Source organism: Limanda limanda, chromosome 14 (genome assembly GCF_963576545.1).
Source record: "Limanda limanda chromosome 14, fLimLim1.1, whole genome shotgun sequence".
Classification (NCBI taxonomy): domain Eukaryota; kingdom Metazoa; phylum Chordata; class Actinopteri; order Pleuronectiformes; family Pleuronectidae; genus Limanda; species Limanda limanda.
In genome coordinates, this window is record NC_083649.1 from 7,877,910 (window position 1) to 7,896,168 (window position 18,259).

Sequence of the window (18,259 nt, forward strand, 5' to 3'; positions counted from 1 at the left end):
ACTGTAACAGAACAAATTATTTTTGATGACTTACCAGGTGCGTCAGTTGGTTTAGGAGCAGCTGAAACAGAGATACAAAGAAGAAGAAAAAAAAAATGATTGCATGTTACACATAAGCATCGTCGGATGAATTCAAACACAGGACATCCAGCATCAACGAGGGCTGAACAATGTTTTCAGGGAAATTCTGAGGTATTAAGCAATGTATATTTTACAATTGCAGACTCTCACACAAGCACATTAACGGAAATCATGAACGCTAAAGCCACATTTCAAAAGCAATAAGTGACAACACATCCACAACAGCCACACAGCACAATTGCAACCGAAGTGAGCGATAATGGATGTTAAAATGTGAAGTGTCAATAGTTACGTACTGTGGTCAAGAATGCACCTGTACCCTAAATAGACGAGAATTTAGCAGCAATAGAGAACTAACTCTGCTGGTTTCATTGTCAACATCCGTTGTTGCTCACATCCGTTGTGGTTATGTTTCTGTTTTGTGGCTCGATTATGATGTTTACATGCCTGGCTCATACACTGTTCCATTCATTCTCTCAATTTACATGTTTCAGTGCAAAGTGCGATCACGATCAAGCAGTTGCTAAGCACCGGACGTGTAGATGGTGCAAAACGCTGTGTAAAAAAAGGTTTGATTGTACTTGTAACAAACAATCGCCGACAAGACCCCATTGAACATTTTGATTAAATCAGTCGCCCCCCCCAAAAAAGAAGCTTTTTGGCCAAAACAAAATCATCAAAAGAAACTCTACCCGTTTGTTTCCCTGAAGGTTTGGTGGTGGTGGTGGTGCTGGTGGTGGTGGTGGTAGTAGCTTTAGTTGTGGCAGCCACTGCTCCAAAAAAATTTATAAATTAAAAGGGGAATCAGGACACTGTGATCAGGGATTTGCTTGGATCACATATATCCGATCACAGTTGTGTATTTTTATACATTTTTATTTATTAAAGCTGTGGAAACTAGTTCAAATCCATTTAAACAGACAAATCATCTTCAGCGTTTCTATATAATAAACAGTTGCTGTCACGAATTAATGCTGCTGGTTTTATGTTGAAAAGTTGTAGTTGTATTGTTATGTAATGCTGTTATGTTGTTTCCAGCTTTTCACAGGAAGAGCACTCAATCCCTGTTCAGACAGCGTGTTAAATGGACGTCTTTGCTGAATCTATTTGACCAACAGAGGACGTGTGAGAGAAGATTGGGGATTAATTCTATTCAGCCATCCTGGAGTTTGGTATAGTTCTAATAATTGAAGCACAAGAAAACAGTGAAAATATTCCCTCATTTGCATTAATAGCCAATCACGCGTAGGAATGCAATTAAATCTGAAATTAGCATAAATTCACATATAACTTACGTTCGCATTTTGGAAGTCCTGGTGACCAGTTGCTATTTATGTCACACATCTGTTCCCCCTCTCCCACCATGAAGTATCTGGTATCGCACTCGAACGTCACACTATCCCGGTGGCTATGGGGGGGTCGAGAACCTGATACCCATTTACCCTTGTCAATAACAGGCTCGTCACAATTAACAACTGCAGGCAAAGAAAATGGAAAGTAATAGAGTATTAGTGAGAGTCATGGTTCAGGTTAGATCAGAGAATCTTACGAAAAATTATAAAAGCCACCTACTGATACACTCTGGAGGATCAGGCTTGAATTCCCCAGTCTCTTTACATTCTAATATTTTGGCACCTTTAAGTATATACGGTTTTTGGCAGGTGTAATGTACAACCTGTGAAAATCCATAGAAGTCTTCTTTTTTTGGGTGGAAATTGCCATTTTGAATCTCACGTGGCGGATCACAATTTATTTCTGCAAAATAAAAATGACAATTATTAGAATGTAATGCTTTTAACATAGTTTTCTGTCTTTTAAAAAATGTTTTGCTAAAGAAAGATCACCAACCTTGACATTTTGGAAACCTGCCCCTCCACCCTTGGTCTCCACAAAAGCGTGTTGCTCCGCTACCGCCAACCATATTGTAACTAGAAAGGGGGGGGGGGAATAATAAATTCCCACTTTAGTTGAAAGAAGTTGTTTGATCAGGAAGCATAAGGTTTTCCTGAAAAACTTTGGGGATTAAAGAGTAGGATTGAAAAAAAACACCAGCATCATTGGTTTATTACTAACCCTCTGTTGCAGCTGAGCACAGCCTTAGCGCCAAACTGATCCCCTTCAGGGTAATCAACGTTCCCGTTATCAACTTCTCCAGCAGGGCCACAGTTCTTTCCTGAAAGAAAGAAAGATCAAAGTCCTTCCTTTACAAGGATTTGGTAACACTATGCACAAATGACTCAACAGGCTTGTCAGACATTACCAGTGACTCATCATTTATATGCTGGTAAGTTGAATTTACTAAATGATTCCTTCCAGGCAGTGCTGCCAAAGCCGATTGTGAAATATGCCCCGTTTAGACCTGGTATCAACGTTCGTCCTGAAACATTCAATCACAACTGGACAAGGTCGTCTGTTCACACCTGACAATGTGCCTCATGTGACCACTAGTGACTACTTCCCTGCTCTTTATGCAAATAATCAGGTACGTAATGTGTTTAACAAGTCCAAATTATTGTTTTCACCCAGTCTGAGTATAAAGAATAATATCAATCATTATGTGTTGATATTGCGACGAAGGATCGTATTGACACTCACTTGGAGGACTTAAAAATACGTTTGATTCATTGTGACATTGTCGTGAACTTCGTAATTAGCCCAGGAAAGATTAAAGATCACAGAGTGAAAAGTGGCTCACGTGTCCCAGACTTCGTCTAAATGTGGTCGCATCTCAGAACACATGAAGGACACAGTTGTGTGCGTTCAAACCTTTCTCAAAACTTGATGCTGACCCCTTGTGATCAGATTATAATAATAATAATAATCATGATAATAATAACTGTTGTAATATAAATTGAGCGATAACTGGACATCATAATTCAAACCCAACACTGTAAATCAAACAGAATAAAACTGAAATACTTATTTTGTTAAAAGTTTGTAACTCACGTTGACATATCGTGCCTTTCTTTTCCCATTTACCCTCGACACAGCTCAGTTTGAAAAAACCACTGAAACCAACACTGCAGCTCACTCTTATCGTTTTCCCGGCGGGGTACTGGGCCTCCAGACCAGTTGTGTCGAAATTGGAATCAAACAAGGGCCCATTTCGAAAATCTTGAAGTGTACAACCTTTGGGAAGATCTATAGAGAGAAATACATAGTTGTACAATTTCCGTGTTCAGCGTTGATATAATCCAGGAATTACTTGAATAATCAATAAACAAGAAATACTTGGTCTTACCTTGACTTTTGATGAAGGTCAGCGTCTGCATCCAGAACAATAAGACACAGCTTCTGGTTATTACCTGCATTTTATCCTCATTACCCTGAACTGCCAAACAGAAGAAGAACACAAGTCTGATCCTGCCTCCAAAATATAATTTCTCTTGTTCCTCCATCTGACTATGCTTGTATCATATTTCCTGTCACTTTACTGCACAATGACTGAGAAGATTAAAGGGGGAGTCTGTGACAATGACCCAACACAAGGGGCCGCCTGGCTTCACGTTGCTTTCACTTTGGCTCCTGATTCATTAGCTCTTCCACACTGACCTTGGACGGCAACAACAAGACCAAGAATGAGCAGGAGACAGACGGATGTGAGATCCATGACGAAACGCTCCACAAGCCCCACAATTCCACAATTTTCTGATGAAGGAAAAACATGCAGGAATTAGCAAGGCTCTCACAGTGGAACACAACTGGATAAACACAACCTCACGCTAACAACACCTGTTGTGTAATTCTTCTATTCTGTCAGATGACTACGTGCTGTTGGAACTGTGTCAGTTGAATGAGCAAGTCAAATACCCTGTGCAGATTTGACAACTCTGGCTGATTGTGTATTTCATGTTAAAACAGATTGTGGTCAGGTTACATAGTTTGATATTCGTCCCCATGCGAGGAGTGTGGGCTTAACGATGACTCATCAACAGCGGGTTACTCACAGGATATGTCTCTTTATGATTCCGTGTCCAGTGTGAAAAGGAAATGCTCTTCCACACTTTAACACACAAGCTAAACCTCTTCTAATTCACAACTCTTCCTTCTTTATGGAGAAGTCTCCTTTGATGACATAGAAGACTCATGTCATCAAAGACTTACTCATTTAGGGGAAGTGGATTCCAAGACACACCCACAACGCCAGCCGGATCCTGTAGACCAGTCGTCACCAACCTTTTGCGAGCCCAAGATATCTTCAAAAAAATCTTGAATCTCTTGAATCTTGAATCCAGTGTCGCTCCGTGAAGCGCCACCTAGTGGTCAACAAGCCGTGGCTCTGCAGGGACAGCTCAAGCTCTTTGTCCTATCTCCAAGGTTGACCGATTTCTTTTGGTGTTCAGAGTCTACTATTGTTTCTAGCACCATTTGAAATCGGTTACAGTGAAGGACAGATCTCGTCTCACCTTGATGTGGATTTTGCAACCAAGCTGTCTTCATTTTGCTGCTGAAACTTCGAAGTTAATCAATTGCTTAAATGATGACAATGACAAAAATATTCGATATTTTAGTGTTAACGGCAAAATGTTGTTTTATGTCTACAATTTAAAAGAAAGACATCTCTTATGTAAGTGGTTCTTCTCACAGTAATGCAACAGATGTCGTGTAAAAAGTGAAATATTTGCACTTAATGAAATGTTGGTATAAAAGTAATTTAAGTGGATTTGAGTAATTGGATTGTTTTTTCTTTTATTTTTGGAAAAACATAATCCTGTTTCTTATAGGAATAAAATAACCAAATTGAACGTTTCAAGGAATTGAACTTGTGGATCATGTGACCGTGTCTGATTGCTTGTTGACCGACCTGCGTTACATCAGAGCGGGGGTCACATGACTCACACGCTGTTTGTCGCCTTATTGAAACACTTTATTGCAGGAATGTGACTCAGTGTGTGAGCAAGGCTTTCCCCCCCCCCAGTGTACACATGAGTAGACAGAAGACCATTGAATGCCTCAGTTTTATATATGATGTTTAAGGTTTTATATATATACAGTATATATAATACCCTGGACCCATTTTAATGAGAGGACACAGTCTATAAAAAGTTAGATAAATTAACAAATCAGCTATTTGAGGAGTTATTGGAGGTGAAGACATTGTTTCTCCTTAAAATTGTGAAATGAGACAAATAACATTTTATCTTCTTACAGCTGGAATAAGAGAATATCCATATTATTTCAACAGTGCGTCTGTAGTGTGTCACATATTTAGACATTGCTAAAATGAGCAAAATTATGTAATGTTTTAACTAGTGATCTAATTAATAAGTCAATTAGGCCTTCAAGTCAGTTGTCCAGCCTTTGTTAGGTTGTGGCTGCTCGTTGCATTGGGAACAAGACAAAGTATTCCTGAAGCCATCTCTCCAGACTAAAGCACTTGGGTTTCCTCACTTTCTATTGGAGTCTTGGAGACACATGGGCCTCTTCGGGAAAGTTAAAAGTGACTTAAAGCACAATATAGGATGATTTTACTTAATTGACCTTGAACTGAAGCATTAATCGTTCCCTGACTTTAACCAGAGAGGAACCCTGGGAATCAGGTATCTGTCTGAGAATGTGTTTGTCACAGAACGCAAAGGTACATCCTATGACTTGGATGAGTCAAATTGTTGTTGATTGCTATTTTGGTTTCAGGAGCATGTTAGTCATAGTTTTTTTTTTTAATACGGCGACAACTCTGAGCACAACACCATATTTGGTCAGTGGGAAGTTTTCGTCAGAGGTATGATTTAAAGTGTCTCAAACAGGACTCCACCCTCCAATTTGCTACAGGTGAAACTCGAGACGTGGGGGGGAATTAGGAAGGAATTTGATAATACAGATAATACAGAAGTTATCATCAACTTCTCTTGGAAAAGATGCTTGTATTGTGTTTAAATGATGTGTTTTTCTGCGTGTGTGTGTGTGGTGCTACATGCAAAGCCGTTTCACAAGAATTCTTTAAATGACAGGGTTGGGGGGAGGGTAAACAGGTTATGTGTTTGTTGAGTTTGGGGTTGGACCTGAAGAACAGGGAGTGATGACGGTCACTCCCTGTAGAGTGTTTGCTTCCACGGCCCCTCCTCCTCACCAATATGTACCTGCTCTCCCCCGATTCCTCTCCCATTCAGCAAAACTCACCTGACGGACCAGAGGCTCCACTGCAGAAAAAAGACAAACAACCCACAGGCTCACGTCACAGCAAGACCGGTTCGAATCCACCATGGTTTCTGCCGGGTTTCAAATCCTGGGCTCGGCCCTGGGGCTCATCGGCTGGATCGGGGCCATCGTTGTGTGTGCTCTTCCCATGTGGAAGGTGACTGCTTTCATCGGCGCCAGCATCGTCACTTCGCAGACCAGCTGGGAAGGTATTTGGATGACCTGTGTGCACCAGAGCACAGGACAGATGCAGTGTAAGGTCTACGACTCCATGCTGGCCCTCAGCTCCGACCTGCAGGCTGCCAGGGCCCTGACCATCCTCTCCATCGTGGTGGGAGTGTTGGCCATCCTCCTCTCTGTCGCTGGGGGGCAGTGCACCAACTGTGTGACTGATGAGACATCCAAGGCCAAGGTGGGCATTGCCGCTGGGGTCATGTTCATTGCAGCTGGGGTCCTCTGCCTCATCCCTGTGTGCTGGACGGCCCACACCATCATCCGAAACTTCTACAACCCGCTATTGATGAGCGCCCAGAAGAGAGAGCTGGGTGCTGCGCTCTACATTGGATGGGGGGCGGCCGCTTTGATGCTGATTGGAGGGGGGATGCTGTGCGCCAACTGCCCCAAAAAGGAGGAAGGGTACACTGCAAAGTACAAAGCTGCCAGATCTGATGCCTCAGCACCTACAAGCGGGAAAGACTACGTTTGAATCTGGTCTAGAAATCAGTGACCCCCAAAAACTGGAAAACTGTATAAAGGGACAAAAACACTGGTGCTACTGGGTTGTGAGTGCCGATCATTCAGGATATTTCTTGGCCAAGAAGTTACTCCTCATGAGCACGTTTGAAGGAAAATAAAAGCAGGAAAGGAATCACACCCAAGGAGGAAACTCAGTTTTATATTTTATCACAGTTCATCGTATGTGTGTATTTCCGTAGAAACATTTTCTTGTTTGTATAAATATTTTATAACCTATTCTGAAAATCCTCACTTTTTTGCCATGTTAATGTGGGTTGTTTTTTAAGAAGTATTTCTATGAGAATCATGATGTGATGGTTATACTGTAAATAAATATTTGTTTACAAATCTGAGATCTTTCACGCTTCCTTTCTTATTTTCACACAGCCGCTGTGTTCATCACACTGGTCTTAAAAGTGGGTATTTATTGTGTTTTAATATAACTTCTACTTCTTACACCTGCAGAGGCGTATGTTCACCTCTCACATTCTAGAACAAGGATCCTCACCCTTGCGGCGTCTGAGAAACATCTTTTGTCTGACTTTCTGGTAGATCAGGTTTAGGTGTGGCAGAAAAAGAGGCACGATGGCTGGTCTTTGTTTAAACTGTGAGCCTACAGGCAGAAGTATTTGCACTTAACATGGACTCACAGGACCAATTTTTCATTTGCGGAGAGAAAATACTGAAATGCCAGGAAATAATCACGTCCCTTTGATATAATCACGAATCTGGATTTAGGGTTTTACTCATTTTCTCGTATTGTGAATAAAATAATTCTTCTTCTTTGAGTAGAACTTTACTTCATTAGTGGACCGAATTATAACGTCCCTTAATGTGCCTACAAACCATATTGTATCTGAGATGGTTTTAATTGTTATGCAAAAAATACCGAACTAAAAACAAAGTTGTTTTTCAATTTCCAATGCAAAGACCCAAACCCAGAGTTTTTGTTTGCTCAAGGTTTGTGATAGAGTCGCGTTCTCTCTCTCTCTCTCTCTCTCTCTCTCTCTCTCTCTCTCTCTCTCTCTCTCTCTCTCTCTCTCTCTCTCTCTCTCTCTCTCTCTCTCTCTCTCTCTCTCTCTCTCTCTCTTCTTGTGTGTGTGTGTGTGTGTGTGTGTGTGTGTGTGTGTGTGTGTGTGTGTGTGTGTGTGTGTGTGTGTGAGACAGAGAGCACAGGTGGGATCTGGAGCCATTGTTCCCAATCTTGAAGCCTTGCTTGAGGTAATAAAAGCTTGTATGTGTGGGAACAATGAGCAGGGAAAAACAAGGGTTGGATATCAGGTAGCAGGCCTCTCCTTTTGTCTGGGAGCTCAGAATCTCCTCCCTGAAAGTTGGAACCACAGCAGCTGCTGTTATCTTCTCACAGTTGGACCTCAGTGCATCACAGCACAGCAAACACTTCCTCAAGCGGCTGCGTGTGAGACCCAACCCTTAAGGCCTTCACTGATTTTTAAACGGTTAGAATCTATTCATCTTCAAGACGTGGACATTTTTGTAACCGCAGCCACTTTTTCTTCCGGTTTTCAAGCGTAGAAGTTGGGTTGTGGCTCTGCGGTCATAGCCATGGCTTCTCAAGGCCTCCAGCTGATGGGTGTACTGCTGGCCTTCGTCGGCTGGCTGGGGAGCATCATCACGTGCGCCCTGCCCATGTGGAGAGTCACTGCATTCGTCGGGGCCAACATCGTCACGGCCCAGGTGATCTGGGAAGGCTTGTGGATGACCTGCGTGGTGCAGAGCACGGGCCAGATGCAGTGTAAGGTGTACGACTCCATGCTGGCCCTGCCGCAAGACCTGCAGGCTGCCAGGGCCATGGTGATCATCGCTGTGATGGTCGGCGTTTTCGGCGTCCTCATGGCGGTGGTTGGAGGGAAGTGCACAAACTGCATGGAGGACGAGACGGCCAAAGCCAAAGCCTGCATTGTGTCTGGTGTGGTCTTCATCATAGCCGCCATGCTGGTCATGATCCCGGTGTCGTGGTCGGCTCATGCAGTGATCAGGGACTTTTATAACCCGCTGGTGATCGCGGCTCAGAGGAGGGAGCTCGGAGCCGGCCTTTATATCGGCTGGGGCTCTGCTGGGCTGCTGCTGCTGGGGGGGGGCCTGCTGTGCAACAACTGCCCCCCACAAGACGGGAGACCCTACATCCCGGCCAAGTTCACTCCTGTGAGAACCGTAGCTTCTAACGTGGACTATGTGTGAGTGTTTCCACGGCTGCAGTCAGAGTCCCAAACTACATTTACAAACCACTGTGTATGTGCTTGGAAATGTTTTTTGCTCATAGCGAAGTGTTAAAAAGGAACTAAATTACATTTCACTGTGTTTAATCTGGAACAATAATGATTTTTTCTAAAACTTCACTGAATATTTCTATAATTAACGTAACACAACACACTAAACTTCATATATTGTCAAAAAAACTACTTAAATGACTACATGGCTGATTCCCAGGTTTCACAAGGAGGAATTTCTTCATAAATGTTATTTTCCACTGTCTTTTTTAGCTTAAATGACTGAAAACTTGTGACATCTCTCAGATCCAATACTTAATTCTGAATGAATAACAATACCTGCTTTTGTTTTTTTGAGACTGAGGAACTGATGCACTAGATATGTAATGTATACAGACGTGTTCTTTATCTATCAAATTCATTTCATCTATTGCACAACTTGCTGCCCAGAGACGATGTGAAAACCCAACAATTTAAAATCAAATTTTGATATGAGAAGATGTTGACTTGAAATGCTTTGTTATGTTTTTTTTTTAATGATGTAAAGATCACTCCCTGTCTTTGAAATGTCAGAAATAAAGAGTCTTGATTCACACCCTTCACGTCGTCCTTCTCGTGTTCCCTCTGCACCTGCTCTCAACTGAAACTGCTCCTCTCACTAACCAGCCATGATAAGGCATTCAGGAATCCATGGGAGTGGACTCGTGGGAGTTAAATGCATTTGGTTGAGATGTTTGCCGCGCTGTAATCTACTGACCTTCTTTTAGGACAGTTATTTACAGTTTATGCCGAGAGTCCAATAGACGTCACTGCCAGAGACAACACAGCACTGCACATGCTCGGATTCATGTTGCTAAGGAACTGTCTTACATATGCGGAGAATGGATATTTACACTTTGCCCAGAAAGAGAACATCTGCCAAGTCCTGTCAGGATGAAATATCCTTAACCTCGTTAAAGGGGATTCTTTTTGTCTACAGACAGTTTCAGTTGAAATCGGCCTGAAAAGAAAAAACAATACACCACTGTAATTTTCCCTCCATTGTGTCTTCTTTAAATTTTGACCACTGAGCCTTTACTTTGGTAAAAGTATCAATACTATGTATATTATGTTTGTTTGTGGGTAAAATAATATTTGGACATTTTTGGATAGTGTTAAGCATCAAAAAATAATCACACTAATCACAAAGAATGGACACCGTTTATATTAAATTTATAATGATATTTGATTAGTTGTTGGTCCAGGTGGAGCTGAAATGAACTGCTCTGTATTGTCAAGTAAATTTTACTTATTGAGTTCAATAGAACACATCACAGATTTACCTTGAGCGGCTTTAAAATAAAAAAAAACATAAAGTAACATTGCATTGAATCATTTTATAAGCTGATCATAGGTTTTGAGTATAAACAACATCTTACATTTACTGGTAAGTATCTCTGTCAAATAAGAAATAATAATTCAGGGGATGTATCTCAAATTGCTTTATTTATCATAGTACTGGACTGAACATGTACTTCGTTGTATTCCATAAAATCAGGCATAATTTAAAAAAACTTTTCTGTCAAAAAAATACAGTTTATTACATGAATGTAAAAAAACAAATACATTTGACATGGTGATCACATTCATGTTTCCTGAAGTGCTTATTTTGCTAAAAACATCAGCAGTGTCTGAATTAATATTAAAACTATTACACAAAACAGTGACCGAGTGAAAATAAATGAATTGAACTCCAGTCCTAACTCAATGATGCATTTATCTAACATGGCTCATACCTTTGAGTCTCTGGTATCTTTCAGAAACAAAAGGCCACAGTTTGTTATTTTTAAGAAGTTAATGACAAATGCAAATCCAACGTTGTAACAGTAACAGGTTCGTACTGTATGTACAGTCAGGCACTTTTCAACAGACGCTACCGGCTCAGACAAATTCCTTCCCAGGTGTCGTGGATTTGGGCGGCGAGTACTTTGCTCCGCTGTAGCGGTCTCCACCCGACGGGCACTGACAGCAGAGCAGAGCGCCACCGACCAGCAACAGTCCCGAAGCTCCCCAGCCCACGTAGAGGCAAGCACCCAGCTCTCTCCTCTGGGCATCGGGGACCAGGGGGTTGTAGAAGTCCTTAATGACGGTGTTAGCAGGCAGAGACACGGTCACCAGACACAGAGCCCCGCTCAGGATGAAGAAGACCCCCGCGGCGATGGCCACCCTGGCTTTTGCTGATTTGTCCCCGACGCAGGTGGTGCACTTCCCGCCAACCACGGAGAGCAGGATGCCAAACAGCGAGAAGAGGATGGCGATGACCACCATGGCCCGGGCTGCCTGGAGGTCAGGGGGCAGGGCCAGCAGGGAGTCGTAGACCTTGCACTGCATCTGGCCCGTGCTCTGCACCACGCAGGTCATCCACAGGCCCTCCCAGATGGTCTGAGCCACCACGATGTTGTTCCCGATGAAAGCAGACACCTTCCACAGGGGCAGCATACAGATGAGGATGTTTCCTATCCATCCGAGCACCGCCAACCCGACGCCCAGGATCTGCAACCCTAAAGACGGCATTACAGCTTTTGCTCGAGTTGCTTTCTTAATTGCTGTCACAGTTCTTCTCTCGAGCTGGCAACTAACATCTCTCTGGCCGTGGGGAAGTTTTATATGATCCACAGATGCCCCCTGAGAAGCCCCCTCCTCAGGGTGGGCTTTGGCTCCATTGCTCAGATACAGTGTAAACATCCATCAGGCTGCCTTTGAGTTCAGAGGTGTCTCTGTGTGACAAAGAGGCCCTCAGCACAGCTCCGAGGAAGAGAAGACGCTTTCATACTGAGGTTCAGTCAAAAGGCAAAAGTTGAAAATCTAACATAATGGAAAAGGAAGATTTATTGTAAAACATTAACTTCAAAGTCCTTCGCAAACAAGGCAGGTCACACGATAATGGGTTAATCAAATCATGTTAGACGGCCGAACAGGGATTTCCAGTCAGAGGCCGACTTTTGTAGTTGCCAGAGAATGTGTAGAAAGATTGTGGAGCCGAGCCAGTATGAAAAACGAGGGAATTCTGGATGTAGTGCTAATCTTTACAAAAAGTGTCAAAATAACTAGTAAACTTTACAGCTAAGATACACTTCTCCCAGTTTTAATGTTATAACACCATGTGTTAAAATGATAAACAGTTGAAAATAATAGATTGATTGTTAAAATTGACAAAAGTTGAAATAGTTAGGGTTAGATATAGCTACACAGGAAATGCATTGTCAAAGGAAATAGCTTAGAGAGATGGATAAATGGTTCAATAAAATATTATAACTTTTAGACTTCTTCTTTATGTTATATAAATTATTCATTCAATGTTTAATGTGCAAATCCTGAAAGGGTATTTTTGCAAAATAAATGTTCAATCTATACAATCAAAAGTGTTTCTATAAAGATTTTAACTTCTAATTAAATTTTTCTAAAGATAAATTCTCTCTCTCTCTCACTCTCTCACTCTCTCTCTCTCTCACACACACACACAAACACACACACACACACACACACACACACACACACACACACACACACACTCAGCTGATGTCACTGACTAATAAGCACAGGTGGAGACACTCAGCCTGATTCCTGCTCTGGTGAAGGAAACTGAACGAAGGAGATCAGCAGCAGCAGAAAAAGCTCCTTCAGAAACTTCAATGTAGAAAAAAAGTAGAATGTTGTTTAATGTGTGGTTGTAAAATGTAGAATCCTGAGGTGAAAATAAACTTGATCCTATCATGTCTCATCTCTTCACTTGGTTCAGGTGGAAATGCATCAGAGACAAGTTTCAATGTTTTACATAAATTTACATCAATTCAACTCAAGAATTAAAATAAAATACATGAATCAATAAATATTTTTAGAACCCATATGAGTTGACAAAATAAGATAAAGAGTGAAGAAAGAAAATACATTCAGATTAATAATTATAGTATTTTTATTTTATTCCTATTTTTTTTTAATTATACTTGCACAAATCCACCACAGAAAATGTATTGTATGTGTGAACCTGCCTGGCAATAAAACCTGATTCTGATAAATAAACAGGAATGTGAATTGGTAATTTAGAGATTTATAAAAATTGATTCACTACTATTTGTAAAGTATTAGTATTTAGTTCAGAACAGCAGCAAAACCCTCAAACTTAAACTTCAGTTTAACTTCGACCTGTGTGTGTGTGGTTGATGACGTGGTGCACCCTTGATGACCACAGGTGTTTTCAGTTTGGATCATTTTGAACAGCCAATCAGGGAACACCATGGTCACCAGGTATAAAAGCTGCAGGAGGGAAGCCACCATTTGTATTTCATTGCTCGGCTGCCACACTGCTTCTTTGCAACTTGAGACTAACATGGCGTCTGCAGGTCTTGAGATCCTTGGCGTGTTCCTGGCCACCATCGGGTTTTTGGGCACCATCATCATCTGCGCGCTGCCGATGTGGAAGGTGTCGGCGTTCATCGGGAACAACATCGTGACGGCGCAGGTCTTCTGGGAGGGCCTGTGGATGAACTGTGTGAAGCAGAGCACGGGCCAGATGCAGTGCAAGGTCTACGACTCCATGCTGGCCCTGCCCCGAGACCTGCAGGCCGCCCGGGCCCTGATCGTCATCTCCATCCTGATCTCCCTCATGGGACTCCTGCTCGCCGTCGCAGGCGGAAAGTGCACCAACTGTCTTGAAGATGAGCTCGCCAAGAGCAGGGTGGCCATCGCTGCCGGGGTGTTCTTCATCGCCGGTGGTGCCCTGTGCCTGATCCCCGTGTCGTGGTCTGCCAACGAGGTCATCAGGAACTTCTACAACCCCATCATGAACGACGCGCAGAGGAGGGAGCTGGGAGCGTCGCTGTTCATCGGCTGGGGCTCCGCTGGCCTCCTTCTCATCGGGGGGGCGCTTCTGTGCTGTCAGTGTCCGCAGCGCAAGGACGACAAATACTCAGCGAAGTACTCAGCCCCACGCTCAGCAGCTAGTGGAGGAGCCTACGTTTGAAATGACTGCAAGTAATTCAGCTCTGCACTTGTTTCCACCAGGAGACTGGACTATTTGAAGTACATTTGCTTTGTTTTAAATGTTGACCTTTTTATTGTGATTTTACTGATTTATTTTAATAAAAGTTCTTATGACCCCCCAAGGTTCTGTTGTTGGCGTGGTGCTTGACAAATGTTTAAAATGGTGGTTTGGCCTTGACTCTTTTTGGGGTGAATCAGCCTCATCCAGTTTAAGAAGTTAATGGTCTCTTGATTTTTAAGCAGCTTATTTGGGGTGAGTATGATTCAGCAACTTTTAATCCAGGATTTATTTAGCTACTCAAAAGTTATGCCAGGGTCTGTAAAACTTTCTACACGCTTGATTTATAAGTGACTAGTCTGGAATCTAGTGACAAGTAAATTTATAATTTTCTAACTTGCTGAAAGTCTATTACTTTGAAATGTATACTTTTAGACCTTGAGGGCATTGTCCCATTTGTTGAAACTTTAGGTCCCATTGCACAAATATCCTCCCTTGGCCACTCATGTGTAAGGCCTTAACTTGGTCAACTGAATCAACAACTTTTCACTTTGCTTAAATGTCTGTTAGACTTATTTCTGCAAATCCTTAACTTTAACTTGCATGATTTACTGAAGATCTGACTGATAAAGCGGCTTGGTAAATAAAAAAACTTTGAAAATGGCTCGGTGCTAAAACATTTCAAGAGGCGAGGAAATGAGAAACCTGGTAAAACACAAGGTGGAAGGGAATAGTATGCTCTGTCCCAAAAAAATGCATAATATGGACCCTTTAAACTTTTAGTGAGGAGTTGCCGCTAAGGACACGGCCTAAATGATTTTCTTTCTGGTGAGTTGTATGAACCTAAACATGGGAACCTTACGTTTTAAACTAAGAACATGTCATTAAGGGAATTGTTAACGTCCAGTCTTTGTTAAGCTAACCAGCTCCTGGCTTTATATTGACAGAACAGATAACATCTAATTCTCGTTTCTGTCGGTATAATCAGTGATTACCAACACCTGCATCGCACAGTAAAAACTGCAAGGTTTGGACAATCTAATTAATTTTGAGTTTAGCATTATTAACTTGCCTCCAATAGCTGCAACAACATGAGCTGTGGCGCCGAGTGTTGAGCTAAATGTAATGAGTGTCTCTCCTTCCCTCTTTGTAGCACTGGTTAGCATAATGGCTAGGCTAACGTTAGCATTTAGGTCAAGATTAAGATTAAGATACATTTATTTATCCCACACACATGCACAAGCACACTCATGCAAGGGGAAATTTAACCTCTGCCTTTAACCCATCTGGTGCAGGACACACAGAGCAGTGAGCAGCCATGTACGGCGCCCGGGGAGCAGATGTTAGGGGAGTAAGGTGCCTTGCTCAGGGGCACTAGACAGGGTAGGGAGAATCCTCTTGGATTTTTGGACAGATCAATCCAGGTTTGTCTTTTTGTTGTTTCTCCGTGGAGTCGAACCAGAGACGAACCACAGACCTTTTCTGCCCATAGTCCAAGTTTCTGCCACTAGTCCACCGCCTCGCCCTACACCAAGGTTGGGTCTCAGGTGGGTCCTCTTCCCCCTGATAGGACAGTTCGAAATCCGAGTTCATGTGACTGGATGCTGATTGGCTCGACTAAGCCAGAGGTTTGTATCTGTCCCTCACTTTGTGAAACTTCACTGTTGAATTTGTTCCTGCATGCATTTGAATTACACAAAACATTTCTCCAGATACAGTTTTTTTTCTGGACATGTACAAAAAAACGTTTTTATACATTTACAAAACATTTCTTGAGCTACAAATCTTTATTTATTCATGAACAATATAATTGTACAGCTACTAATCATAAATATAGCAATACAACTGTAAAGCATACACAAAAATTCCTAAAATTCTAAAACTTTTTACACATGTACAGAATATTTCTACAACTACAAATCTCTTACACATTCACAAGATATTTCTACACTTACATAACTTTGTTTTTATAAGCACCCACAAACCCTCATTTGATCCCATAGTACACTTCCCACCACTCAGTGCTTTCTTACAGTTTCTCTTAAGCTCTGTAAAGTTAAGATTCTTTATACAGAAACTGTTTGACGTTGAATGGTTAAAATGTTAGTTTCAGTCGATTTAAAGTTAAAAATCCGAAGCCTTAAGCTCTGGATCACAAAGCAGTTCTTTTCACATGATGGCTTTTGTTAACAGCTTTCGTCTCCTGTTCATTCACAGCGAGCTGTAATCAGGACCAGCAGGAAACCTGATCTGCAAACTAACCAGTCCCCTCCCTGTTTCTCCTCCACCTCATACCTGCAGCGCAAAACAGCAAAACACAACCAGCAGCTTTTACAACCGAGGAAAAGTTTTTCGGTCCAAAGGATTTACTGCTCGACTGAACTGCTCAGCTGTGGGTTTGTTTTGTTGGTGTCTTTGACATTGTGGTTAACTTCAAATTCATGCCTTGGATTTGTTTTCTGGCAACATGCGCACACAGCTTGTTGGTTTTTGTTTGGCAATGATCGGCTTCCTTGGCACCATCCTCATCTGCTGCCTGCCCATGTGGAAGGTGACAGCCTTTGTGGGAGCAAACATCGTCACGGCTCAGGTCTTCTGGGAAGGATTGTGGATGAACTGTGTGATCCAGAGCACCGGACACTTGCAGTGTAAAGCCTATGACTCGGTTCTGGCTCTACCACAGGGACTGCAGGCCTCCAGGGCTCTGATCTGTGTGTCCCTCGGTGTCAGCGGGGCGGCCATTGGGCTCACCGTGGTCGGAGCGAGCTGCACCAACTTCTTTCGTGACGACTGGCGGAACAAAGCCAACATCGGCACAGCTGGGGGTGTGGTCTTCATAATAGCAGGGCTCCTGTGTCTAATCCCTGTCAGCTGGACGGCCCACAGCATCATCACAGGTTTCTACAACCCCCTGGCCACCACTGAGAGGAGGGGGGAGCTCGGGGCCTCCATATATGTGGGCTGGGTGTCTGGAGCTCTGCTCGTCATTGGAGGAGGAATATTGTGCAGCACGTACAGGTGCTGAGGAAGAGGAGAGAGGAATATGAACAAACACACTGTAAACATGTACATTGTTGTGTTCACTGTGATGGACATTGTTTGATTTTTCTAAATGTTCGACCTTTAGTTTAAAATTGGTGTAAAATAATAAATGTGAATTAAAATTGTGTTGGTTTATGTTGAAGGAAAATGTCTAGTTAAGCTAATAGTTGTATAATGTGACACTGTAGGAACTGATCCACTCAGATATATGAGTTTATGTGACTTGTTTATATTGCACAAATGAATGCTGCAAGAATAGTAACTTTTTACACACACAGGTTTATATCTTGGTATTACTTTTTATATTTGTATTTTTAAACAGACGGAGAAATAGAATAAAATGGAAGTGACAGAAAAATGTGTCGGTCATTTGAATTTGTATAAAAGCCTGAAAAACCTGATATGGATCTGGCTCCGAGGTGTTTGAATACACACCTTTGTTCAGTTCACTTTTGCATTTCCTTGTTAAACTTTGTGTCGTGTGATGTCATAACGAAACACAACTTTGAATTTAATCAAAGTCCCTGTTTAAACAGGACCTCAACAAGAGAAATGCAATCCCAGAGTTCTTTTCTCTAACAACCTACCAAGAATATCAAGAGTAATTAAAGCCCTCAAAAAGCCAATTCATTTGTGCGAAGAAAAATAATAATAATAATAATAATAATAATAATAATCATTTCAATTTCAATAGGGCTTCCCACCGATTTCGGTGCTCGGGCCCTAATAATTCACTTCGGACATTTAATTTGTTGTTGCTCTGCTGCTGTTTAAGTGTGTATTTTAAAATGGGAGATCTCTAATAATTCAATGTGAGGGAGAATAACCATCGTCTTTTGATGGTGGAAACAAAACAATGAATCAGAGACATAAAGAAAAACCTTTACATGTTGTGAATCTTGAAATTAGTGAGGCGAGGGGTATTCAGCTGCAACATCGAACTTCACCACCAGATGTCACTAAATTCTACATACTGAACCTTTAAATTAGGTGATAAATTGACTTTTCTACTGCAAAG

The 18,259-nt window shown here is 42.1% G+C and overlaps 3 protein-coding genes across 3 annotated transcripts; 2 read left to right on the top strand and 1 right to left on the bottom strand.

Annotated features, from left to right (window-relative positions):
- The first annotated feature begins 6,283 nt into the window (after window positions 1-6,283).
- On the top strand, window positions 6,284-14,181 carry LOC133019799 (uncharacterized). The gene is made up of 5 exons (XM_061086370.1): window positions 6,284-6,759; window positions 8,580-9,149; window positions 11,123-11,331; window positions 11,419-11,601; window positions 13,421-14,181. Exons 1-5 carry the CDS (start codon window positions 6,284-6,286, stop codon window positions 14,179-14,181), a joined length of 2,199 nt encoding a protein of 732 aa, XP_060942353.1.
- cldn29 (claudin 29) lies at window positions 11,103-11,735 on the bottom strand. Its single transcript, XM_061085486.1, has one exon. It carries the CDS (start codon window positions 11,733-11,735, stop codon window positions 11,103-11,105), a length of 633 nt encoding a protein of 210 aa, XP_060941469.1.
- A 2,485-nt stretch (window positions 14,182-16,666) lies between the features above and the next one.
- On the top strand, window positions 16,667-17,224 carry cldn28 (claudin 28). The gene has a single exon (XM_061085487.1). It carries the CDS (start codon window positions 16,667-16,669, stop codon window positions 17,222-17,224), a length of 558 nt encoding a protein of 185 aa, XP_060941470.1.
- The last annotated feature ends 1,035 nt before the right edge of the window (window positions 17,225-18,259 follow it).

Bases quoted from the DNA above. Each gene is read 5' to 3' on its own strand.
- cldn29 (XM_061085486.1), bottom strand. From the start codon at position 11,735: ATGCCGTCTTTAGGGTTGCAGATCCTGGGCGTCGGGTTGGCGGTGCTC.
- cldn28 (XM_061085487.1), top strand. From the start codon at position 16,667: ATGCGCACACAGCTTGTTGGTTTTTGTTTGGCAATGATCGGCTTCCTT.
- LOC133019799 (XM_061086370.1), top strand. From the start codon at position 6,284: ATGGTTTCTGCCGGGTTTCAAATCCTGGGCTCGGCCCTGGGGCTCATC. The intron at 6,760-8,579 runs GCTGGGTGCTGC...CTGGCTGGGGAG, and splicing joins ATGAGCGCCCAGAAGAGAGA to CATCATCACGTGCGCCCTGC. The intron at 11,332-11,418 runs GTCACCAGACAC...TCCCCGACGCAG, and splicing joins TGTTAGCAGGCAGAGACACG to GTGGTGCACTTCCCGCCAAC.